This window comes from Talpa europaea (assembly GCF_964194135.1).
Source record: "Talpa europaea genome assembly, chromosome: 14".
NCBI classification, from domain to species: Eukaryota; Metazoa; Chordata; class Mammalia; order Eulipotyphla; family Talpidae; genus Talpa; species Talpa europaea.
The window spans coordinates 90,465,438-90,476,411 of record NC_140082.1 but is presented as its reverse complement, the minus strand read 5'-3'; the positions used below and the strand labels follow the sequence as shown (position 1 = coordinate 90,476,411).

General features: G+C 57.5%; 1 protein-coding gene across 1 annotated transcript in view; it reads right to left on the bottom strand.

Annotated features, from left to right (window-relative positions):
- Positions 1 to 162: 162 nt before the first annotated feature.
- Positions 163 to 10,974, bottom strand: part of ABHD2 (abhydrolase domain containing 2, acylglycerol lipase) — a gene marked incomplete at its 5' end in the record, with an annotated part of 46,108 nt that continues 35,296 nt past the window's right edge. The window contains 6 exons of the mRNA XM_084253572.1: positions 163 to 434; positions 2,132 to 2,216; positions 2,752 to 2,821; positions 4,223 to 4,333; positions 6,352 to 6,444; positions 10,021 to 10,204. Of these exons, the coding sequence (XP_084109698.1) occupies positions 238 to 434; positions 2,132 to 2,216; positions 2,752 to 2,821; positions 4,223 to 4,333; positions 6,352 to 6,444; positions 10,021 to 10,204 (740 nt within the window). The 3' untranslated portion in view covers positions 163 to 237. The remainder of the gene's footprint in view (positions 435 to 2,131; positions 2,217 to 2,751; positions 2,822 to 4,222; positions 4,334 to 6,351; positions 6,445 to 10,020; positions 10,205 to 10,974) is intronic.

Sequence of the window (10,974 nt, the reverse complement as noted above, 5' to 3'; positions counted from 1 at the left end):
TGGACAGGGCGGGTGAGACCCCGAGGCCTGTCACCTTGGCTAACAAGGCAATGGAGAAAACCAATAACTAAGCACAAAAATAGCCCGGAGTTCCTGGGGACGGCTGCCTATTCTGAGACAGGTGTCCCGGGGCCACCGGTGGTTTGAGGTCCGAGCCAAGTCACTAAGGGAGACAGGACCTGAAACGGCCGGGGGGAGCGGTTCTGGGGTGCCGCTGGGGCGCACCAGAGTCCGGCCTCACTCCGCGTCCGCCTCCACCTGCTCGGTGTCGGAGCACTGCCACTTGTTGCGCTCCCACTGGCAAATGGCGTTGGCGTACTCCACCACCAGCTTGTCCATCCACGTCAGGGGCTCGGGGAACAGCACGGAGCCCTCGAAGAAGCCCAGGTGGCCCCCGTGCAGTGGCAGCACGAACATGACGTTCTCCCGTTTCTCTGCAGGGGCAAAGCAGCGGATGAGTCCCCGTCCCTGCTCAGCGTCAGCGTCGGGTGGAGGTGGGAGAGTGAGTCAGCCTGTTTGCTCTGCCTGGTCCACTGGAGTGGGAGGGACGGTGAGGGGGACAGGCGAGACAGTGCCATCTAGCAGGTCAGGACAGCGGCCTGGCCCTGGCACCAGCCTTAAGAAACACTGGGATCTCTGGGACGTGCCTGCAGAGGAGACTCACCCAGTCTTTAGAGACCCCACCCCCAAGACTTCCCTGGCGTCACCCAGAACGACTGAAGCAGAATTCTTCAAGTGTGTATGAGACGGGGTGCCCAGGCGTGGGGTCCCCAACTGCTTTGATTGCACAGACAAGTGGCTCCCACCTCTGTGTACCCCATCACCTGGGACGTCGCCTTAGAATGCAGACTCTGATTTGACGGGCGAGGGTACGAGGGTCTGCATTTCGGACAATGCTAGTGCTTTGGGGGAGGCCAGATGTGGAGCAGGTTCGCAGCAATAATCTCTCCTTTATGGAGGACCAGGTGGACTCAGGGGTGCCCTGCTTTTTCCCTAAGGCATGTTAAAGGCTAGATCGTGACCTGAAGCTGCAAGTCGTGTGAAAGGATGCCCGGGCTCTCGGCACACGTGAAACGGTGCGCTGATGGTGGCTGACCTGGAGCCTGACACTGCGAACCCACGTTTGGGTCAGGCCCAAGGTGGGGTGGGGAGGAAAGGACATCAGTGAAGGTGTGTGCAGCAGGAGGGGCAGCCAGGTAGGCCAGATACCTGAGGAGACCTGTCTTCCCCAGGAATGACTGTCCCGGCTCCCGGGGGGTGGCTCCGGGCCTCTAGGGCTCTTCCCTGTATTCGTGCCTCTGGCTCTGCGGAGCCCTTTTCTTGGGGGCCCCTTTGCGCTTTCTTTGCCGTGGCCACTTCACAAAGCCCCAAGTGGTCACTTAGACCGGTGCACCAGGCCCCACATGCACAGGAGGAAACAAGTCGCTTTCCCACGGCCGCACGTGTGGGCTCCTTCTGTGCAGCCCGTGGTCTGGGGGCTGACGGGAGCATCTGTCACAGCCCTCCCACAATGGCAGCGCATGCCAGGCAGCACTCCTGGGCTCTGGGGGCAGCTCCCCCCGCCTATATCTTTTAGTCTCCCTAGTTTGGGGCCGGAGAAAACCAGTCTCCCTCTTTCTGCAGGTGAATGGATGTTTACAGGGAGGGGTGGGGCGTCCGGGCCTGGATTCCACGCACAATAACTTAGGGGCCCAATGTTTGCGTCGGCCCCTCTCCCCAGCTTCTCTAATTTCTGCCCAGCGCAGAGGGAGACTGTGAGGAGCCGGAAGCAAAGACACGCCCCGTGGGTGCCGTCCTTGGCTTGTCAGTCGTGTCCTCAAAGCAGGCGAGAGGCTGCCTGTCACAGGGGTCGCAGACTTGTTTTGCTTTCAGGGTAAGTTTTTTAAGTCTAAAGATGTCCCTTTAAGTAAAACTCTCAAGCATGACAGATCATGACCTCGCACAACAACTACGCAGACACCAGCAGACACCAGCGGGCTCCCCCAAGCCCCTCCTGGCGCTGGCGAGAGATGACAGTCCTGCCACCCCTACCCTGGGGGACGGCCAGGCTGACCTCCCCAGGAGCTGGCCAGCTTGGGGACAGCGACAGTGTGCGGCGAGGCTGAGCAGGGCCAGCAGAAAGGACACTCACCTGAGAGAGACTTTGGGATGGTGAGAAGACTCTCGTGCACCAAGGGGTCATCAGCTGCGTTCACCAGCATGAGAGGCACGTAAATCTGCGCAAGAAAATAAAGCGGAATGAAACGATCCACTACCTTCCTTAGACCACATTGATAAATTCTCGACCACACGTGTCACAAGTGCCTCTGTGATGGCGGTGCTGGCTGGTGGGGGCAAAGCGACCCCCTGCAGTGATGAAGCATTGTGCCCACTGGCACAATGATGCCAATGTTTTCCACGAGCTCTGGATTAGCCATTCCTTCCAGAAAGATGAATTTACCAAGAGTTAAGTCCCCAGTCCCTCATTCACACTGTGGACGGGGATAAATGGAGCTCGTGCCACTCCAGACAACAGAACCTTCCAGAAGAATCTGAAGGGTGGAAAGGAGAAAGCTGGGGGATTTTGGGATGGGTCAAGAAGACTCAGGCAGGAATGGCTGTCTGGTCACTTTAAGGGTTCCTTGGGGGAACAAGGTCACAGAGGGACAGTCTGGTTTGGCACCAGGAGCCAGATTCTGGCTGCGCCTCCAGTGGAGTGGAGGAGAAGGAGGAAGCCCACTCCAACCCGCCCTGGCCCGCCCCCCCACTCACCCTGTGCAGGTACCGCAGGCAGCTCTCCTCCTCGTAGTACTCCTTCAGGGAGGTGTAGCCGTGGAACTTCCTGCAACACACAACAGGCAGAGGGAAGGAGACTCGTCAGAGACAGGACGGGAGTTCAGGGCTCACTTGATTGCTGCTCAGATCCCCGCCACGGGCCGCCAGATCAGTAGAACATCCAGTAGTAGAGTTAGGGTTTAGGAACACGGGGTTTGGTATCTGGGTTCAAATCCTGGCTCTCAGACTTATTGGCTGTGTGCCCTCAGGCAGAGGGCATAACCTGGCTGTGTGCCCTCAGGCAGAGGGCACAACCTCTCTGAGCAAGTACATAAAATGGAGCCAAGGACAGGACCTCCCACCACGACACCGAGAGTTGTGACAGGAAGCGCCCCCTAGTCAGGGCGGCCCGCAGCGGTTACTCAGGACTTGGTCTACAGTCACTACCAGCAGGCATCACATCTTTTGAAGTGACACAGAACCGGATCTCACCATAGATTCTAAGAAACTGAAATTCAAAGACATTTTCCAGAACAACCTATTGGATGAACACTAGCTTGCTTTCGACCATGTTCAAAGTATCAAATGACCATTTAAGGGGTGATTTTTAAAGAATACGTCGAGATCAGAGATCAGTTGACCTTAGCTGTATCCTTGATCGGATACTCTGGCACCTGCAGGTTGTACTCAGGTGCCTGGAGGGGTCTCGGGTGGGATTTAAGGGCAAAGTGGGTGGGGGCTGAAATTACATTCAGGGGAGGGTCTTCACGCCCCTAAGAAAGTGGGTCTGCCCTTTTCTTTTTTTGGTGACACAATCCTCTTACTCTGTTTTTACTTTTTTTTTTTTTTTAAAGATTTATTTATTTATTTATACAAGCACTGGCTACAGTCAGAAGCGCGGGAGGGTGAGAGAATTCACCAGCGCCAGAGCAGGGAGCAGAGCAGGCAGAAGGACCGAAGTACACTGCTGAGGGGAGCAGCGGGTGGCAGGAGAGGTCTGCGCGCCATGTGGGACCCTCCTCTGGTGGCCGGGGAGCAGCCGGGGATCGAACCAGAGCAGTAGAGGTTGAGGGCAGCCTTGCAACCCAGCGCTCAACCGCTGCGCCACCGGGGAGGCCCATGTTTTTAATTTACTGTTGCCAGAGAAACAGACACGCACAAGAACTATTTCCTTATGCTTTTACTCCCTGGCGAATGCAGATGGTGTGCCCTAAGGTACACGGGGCGGGGCAGGGACCACCAGGTGGGTGCACCCCAGCCCCCCAGTCCCTGCCTGGCAGGAACACAGAGCCAGGGGCTGGAGAGAACTCAGAGACACCAGACATTTGGACTTTTTCTGTCAAAGTTTCAATTATTAGACCCGGACATATATTCAAAGGGAAAAAACAGTCCTGACCCCAATGGGGCCTGAGGAAGCCCCAGTTTGGGGCAGCCCCGCCTCCCGCCAGCGCCCGCCGCGCGACATCACCTCATTACGTTGTCGTCGATCTGCATCAGGGACGTGGCTGTGTAGAGGCGGCTCAGGTCTGTGTCCTCCAGGCTCTGCGGCTTCTTAACGTGGTCTCCAAAAAGAGCTTGCCTAGGAAGAGACACGACGCAGATGAGATGAGACAGCGGGTGATGAGCCGGAGCACCACGCTGTGCACTGGAGTATCTTCCAGTTTTATTTGTCAACTACACCTTGATAAAGCTGAAAAAAGTTTTTTTTTTAATCTCAAAAAGCAGATGATAAACACCCCCAGTGGAGCCTGCTTCCTCGCTCAGAGGCAGCCAGAAGAGCAGAGCATCTGTGGAAAGTCAGAAATAGCCCCTTTGGCCTTCAGAATGTTCCAGAGGGTGAGCTCGCACTGCTGACTGGGGACCGTGGCAGAAAGATGCACTTTCATTTCAGGGGCAGTGAGACAAACTAAGGGTTGGGTTTGAGCTCAGGAGAGTGTAACCCAACTGTCCCCACAGGGTGGGCTGTGCAGGAGTGCTGGGCAGTCAGCCAAACAGTCGGGGACCTCAGTCTAAAGCCGGGGGCCCTGTCTTTACGCTAGTGTTGGCAGGACCTGGCCCTTTGAGGAGCTGTTGCACTGCTACCAAGGAAGACAGGCAGTCTGGCTGGCATTTGGGCAAGTCTATGCTCCCCAGTGTGTAGGCTAAGAAGCTAATGTCTATTCAGAAGAGTAATTGTCTCTACTTCTCGGGAGTGGACAATGGAGGTGGAGGTCAGGCGCACACAGGCTGGCCTCCGCCTTGGCTGGGGCTCCCGGCCCATGGTGAAGGAGGCCCAGGGTCTCCTGAGGCCTGGGAAAGCGTCATCATGGAAACGACACGTAGCCCCACACAACCTCTCCCGAAGCAACAGCAGATTTCCCTAGCGTTAATTGTTTTCAAAAGATAGTTGGGAAGATTCTATACCTGTGGACAGAACCCCCAACTTAAAGTATCCCTGACATTTCTAAAGGTTTGATTTTCTGTTTTAAACCCACTTAGAGCACATCCAAAGATCTGTCCCAGTGGATTAAGAATTTCATGGTGAACCGTTGGGACTAATTAATCAGCGCCAAGAGCGGGCCCTGGGATGACACAAACGTTCCCCGGAGAGTCACTTTCCATATCGGGGGTGCAGAGAGGCAGACGGAGGCCTAGGACTTGGTGTCGAAGGCGTGGCTTCACCCCTTCTGCATCCAGACCTCAGCTGAGCCACACCCGACTTGGGGCCCAGCCACAACTGGTGCCCGACATCAGAGCCCAGTGGGCAGCTGTGCCCAGCCTGCCTGGGGAGCATGAGCCCTCCCCACCAAAACCCCCCACCCCAGGATGGGGTACAAATTGTACTCTGGGTGCCCATTATGTGCCAAGGAATGAAAATATGCCTCAGCGCTTCACAGCTTTACAGCTGCATTAAGGGCACAGGACTCATACCCAGAAGCAACAGCAGCACCATCTGGGGTGGAGGGTGGGCTGCCTGGAAGAGGAGGGCTGAGGTGCACCTGACAGGGGACTGGGTTTTGACAGCAGAGATGTTGGGATGGTATTTGCAAAGGTAAATATGGCGTGGGACAGGCCGGAGGCTGGAGAGGCCGGGAGGTGTGGGGAGGGGCAGACCACACCGATGGGCACAACCACCGGGATGAAGCTGTCGCCAGCCTGTAAGTAATCACCAGGGAGAAGGCCTCACTAGCAGTGAATGCGACCCTAAGGATATGTCAGTGTCACCCAGGTGGGGCTCTGAGCAGAGGGGCAGGACAGTTGTGGGGATACACAGTGGCACAGAGGCTGGACTCCCCTCATGCGGCTGCGTGGCAAGAGTCTTGATGCCCAAGCACGAAGCCTCCTAGGAGAAAGCTCCCCAAGCAACGGCAAGCCGCCCCCGGGACGGCCCTGCCTTGGGAAGGGACAGTGCAGACGTGGCTCCTCCTCGGGGTTTACTGGGATTTAGGAGGAGAAAGCCACTTGGGGAGCCTGATAGCTCCTGTCCAGGTCGTAAGGCTGTTGGCCACCGGTCACCGCCTCTGCCTTCTTATCTCCTTCCAAGAGGGACAGGAGCTGTGGCTCTTAGGGACACGCCACGCACTCGGGCGGGAGCTGTCCCCAGCACGCGGGGCGCACCTGTGCGACAGGATGATCTTCTTCATGTTGTCGGCCATGAGGAAGTTGTAGAAGCGCCGGCACTGGTCCCACTGCATGAAGGTCTCCTGCGCCCTGGAAGAAGCACAGGCCGTGAAGAGGCCTGCGGGAGCGCGGCCGCGGGGAGGGGCGGGCACGGGTGCCGCGGAACCCGAGACACGAGAGAAACCCTTGAGGGCAGCAGCTTTGGGGTGACACTTCAACCCCCTCTTCCAGCAATGCGGCTCCCCTTAGCCATGGAACCCCCAGTACCAAAGCCTCCACTGCCCCTGGGCCTCTACCCCAGGAGCAAGCTTTCCTGAGCTGACAATGAGGGTGGAAGGGGAGCGGCTGTGCAGAGGGACAGTTTGGGAAAGGGACCCTGTGTGCTACTCAGAACAAGGTCAGCTCTCAGGGGGAGAAGCGGAAAAGCACCACGTGGCGAGAAAACAGAGCCAGGTTGAGCCCCAAGTCCCAGGTGGAAACGGTGCGGAGAACGTTTGTGGGGAGGGTTAGCTTTCCCATCACAAAATGGGCGCCAAAGCCAAGGGGCTTCGGCTCTCTGGGCACAGAGCAGAGTGGGGAGAGGAGGAGCCGGGGGAGAAAGCGTCTAATACCCACACGGATCCAAATCTCCTGGCTCAACCAAGCTGCGGCTCAGGGCAGGGGGGCCCCAAGACCAGGTAGCTTTTCTGTGCTCTTTGAGAATAATGGAGGGTGAGAATGAGTCGGGGGTGGGGAGCGGGCAGAGAAAGAGAGAAACAGAGAGGGAGGGAAGGCAGGGGCGCTGCAGGTTCAGCCTGGTGAAGAATTTCTGGGGTGTGGAACTAGGACATAGCCGGTTTCCTTCACGAGGCCGTGGGAGGCTCCAAGGACACTTTCCCGGAAGGTGTCCACCACGCCGGCCCGAGGACTGTGTTCATCTGGGGAGGCAGGGGGTTCCCTGCAGACTCTGTCCATCGTAATCATTTAACAAAATTGTTGAAAAAACCACCCCCATATCATAAAATGCACCCCCGGAACCATTTTCAAATGAAGTGCTCCCTGTTATACAGCAACCCTCCTTCACGTCTGCCTGGCTGGGCTTGGGCAGCGAGGGGCACCCCGTGGCTGGAGAGGCTACCTCCGCCCCTTCCACCCACCAGAGCATTTTCCCTGAGGCGGTGCTTGCATGGGGGTGGGACTGCGGGGCCGACAGGCAACCTGGACACCCACATTTCTCTACTAAAGAAATTCACAACAAGATCCCCAGGACAAGCCCCCAGGGCAGCTCAACAACCCACTGTGGGAGAGCCAGGCTGTTTCCAAGGCCGGTATCCCGCCCACAGTTTTGTCTAAACGTAGCAGCCTTTTGCCCTAGCTGGAGGCCGACGCGGGTGGACTGGCCAGTCCCCGGCCAGTCCCCAACACAGCTGCAGGCCCAGCCTGCCGAAGGCGCCACCATGGGAGGGAGCTAGGAACCGTGAGGCTCTCTTGTCTTAAAGGCCTTCCAAGTCCGGAGTTGGCCCATTGAAAGTAAAAAGAGAGGAAATCTACACCGCTTGGCACGGAACATGGACCTGGTTCTTTCATGCTAGAAGAGACATGCGGGCCGAGAGGCTGAGGCGTGCGACGCACACCCCCCACCCCCAGGTGAGGGCTGGGCCTCTGGGAGCAGCATGCTGGTTTGTTGCTCTGTCAGTGGCTCAGCTGCCATGGGGGTCTGCGAGGTCCTGGGGCACGGCCTGTCTCCCACACCTGGCCACCTGCATTTTAGGGTTTCCTCAGGAACGAAGGCCCGATTTTCCTGACCCCACAAAGCAGCCCTTGCCTTTTGACTGGGCGAGGTCATGGGACCGTCTGCCCGCTTGCGGGAGCATCCTCATCCCTGGCAGGATGTGTAGCTGACAGAAGCAACGACCAGCGAGTGAATGAACCTGGGGGGGATCGTCTGGCACACCCACCCCTCCCTTGTTTGCCCTGTCTGGTCATGAGTCATTGCATGAAAGGCTACTCAAGGGCCTCCTCCATCAAGGTGACTGGAGGATGGGGGTGGAGGGAGGCCGGGTCTGACCACACACGTTGCCAGGGCAGCTGCCCATGTGAAGGGAACAGGTCTGCTGGCTGTGGGGTCACTTGGGGGCAAGGGTAGCCCCCGGCAGCGGCTCAGCACACAGTGACCTGGGAGCTGGTTCAGCAGCAACTAGCTTCACTAATGGCCAGCGGGCACCTGCGTCACTGGCCACCGGTGTCAGAGCCAGCTGGCTCTGGCTGGAGGGGAGTCCCCGGGGCTGGGAGTCTAGGGGGAGGGGCTGGTCAGACAGGTGGGTCTCTAGACTCATCTAGGAGGGATTTACCGGCAGGGTCCTGTGTAGCCCTGCAGGGCAGCCAGGCCCCTCATGCTCCAGATGGGGCTGCCAGTGTCCCTGTGCTGAAAAGACCCATCGCCCTTAAGCTGGTGGAAAGAGAAAGGTGACACTGGTTTAGAGTAAACTGCCCTCCAGTGAGTGGTCTTGTTAAAATGTGAGGGGTCCCGACCCCCGGGAAGCTCTGTGCCCACGTGCAAAGGAACCTCCCTGACTGCATCCTCCCAGGAGTGGGGCCCACAGGGTCTCAGTGAGCCCATGTTGTCACGGTCGTTAGAGATGGGAGGTGTCTGGGGCCTCCAGGGGGCTATGCAGACTGTCACTGCACCTCCCAGATTCGAGCTCCTGGAATCTTCTTTTTGCTTAGTTCTGACACCCTAGTTTGCCAACTGTGCCAATCATGAGTTCTTGCCAACAGCAGAGGGCGCTATGGCAGTGGAGTGAAATGAAGCTGCTGTCATTTAAGATTTGGGGTATTGCGAAAAACCCCAACTTGTTCCACGACCTGCTGCTTGTCCACTCCAGGGTGCTCACAGCATTTCACAGTGCCTGGTGCAGGGAGGGACTCGAGCAGTGTTCATGGGACAGCTGACAGGCTGCTAAGAACAGGAGGTGCCCCGGCCGGGCTCCTCCCTGCCTGCCTACTGTCTAGGACGGGGCAGGGTAGGAGCTGGCTGAGTATGGTTTCATGATGGCTGTGAACCGGGAGTTGAATAATTCCAGGCAAGCCAAGGTAACGGGAGCAGAAGACGATGCCCGGGTGAGGATGAGGGCTGTAACCGAGTCCTGCCACTCGAGAGCTGGAGACCACTGAGGGCCCCGGCTAACCATGGCGAACATGCTGGCCTGGCTGACTCATGCTGGGGGCTGCAGGTAGGAGACCCAGGAGAGACCGCCTTTCCTCGAGGCCCACATGGATGGCCGCTGGCAGGTGAGGACACGGGGCCTCCCGGCCCACAGAGGCAGCCCTCCCGTAGGGAGGAGCTCACTGGGGTCCCAGGCCCAGTTCTCAGGTCCTGGTTTGGAGCAACCTGTGCTCTTTCAGGACCCCAAGGTTCTGCAAACTCCAGGGAGACCACCTCAAAGAGACAGCTCGTGCGGGGGACTTTGGGCTTATTTGGTATGGGGCTGAACCCCAAATGCAGATGCATGTCCCAGACTGAGGAGGCTGAGAAGCCAAACAGGTGAAGCCAAGGCCGAGAAGCGTCTGCTTGGCCAGCCTCTGCATGCCCTGGCCTGCCTGGACCAGCGGGGGCCTCGCATGAGCACAGTCGGGGGACCAGGTGGTAGGGTGTAGGGGGGAGGAAGGGGGGGCAGGGTCACTCACCTCAGGGCGCTGTACCCCTGGCACACGCTGACACAGCACAGGACCTTCTCTTGGTTGGCCTGAGTCTCCCCCAAGTATTTACACACGATGTTACCCCCAAGGCTGAAGCCCACGACCACGAGCTGGGTCAGGGGGTACGTCCTCTTGATGTAGTTGACCATGGCTCCAAATTCCCAGGTGCAGCCTGTGGGCAGAGGCAGGGTTGCTCAGTCATTTATTTTTTTATTTTGATGTTTCATAAAATCCATTTATTAAAAGCAAAAATGCATGCGCTAAAAAATCCACAGGTTTGCGTATATTCGAGGTAGGACGTATGCTTGATCATCTTTAGTGCTACAGGATTGGAGAACATTCGAGATGGAGAGTTACTAAGTGGATGGGGAGAGAGAGAGAGAGAGAGATGTGTATGTGAGACAGACAGACACTTCTCTGTGGCTACCTGGAAAGAAGTGCCCCTTGGTATCAGATGGAGCACCTGAGGTGCCTACATTTTAGGTGGTTGTGGGCAGCCCTAACCCTCTTGGACATGAGAACAGCCGTTCAGGGGGTGTGGGAGCGCAGATGTGCTCACAGCTGTGAACCAAGGCAGGTGCCCCCTTGGGGTTCGCTTCTCAGGCTGCAACCTGGATAATGGCTGCAACGTGTACAATGGCTCCTGGTGTTAAGACAGGATGGAGTGTTGCTATTTACAGGCTCTTGTCAGCATGGGGGAGGGAAGGAAAGACACACGTCAGACCACGGGGACAGCCTCGACCCTCTGTGGGGTTAAAGTGATAGGATAAATATCCTCGATGATGTAAGAACAGGGCGCTGAGGGAGGCAGGCCCATTCAGGAACACACAGAGGAGACCTCGAAAGGGAGGGGGTGTTTGGGCCCCACTTCCCTGGGGGGGTGATCTCAGTTGAGTCTCCTGGGGAAGATGGTGAAGTCATGTCTCTGCAGCTCTGCTAACG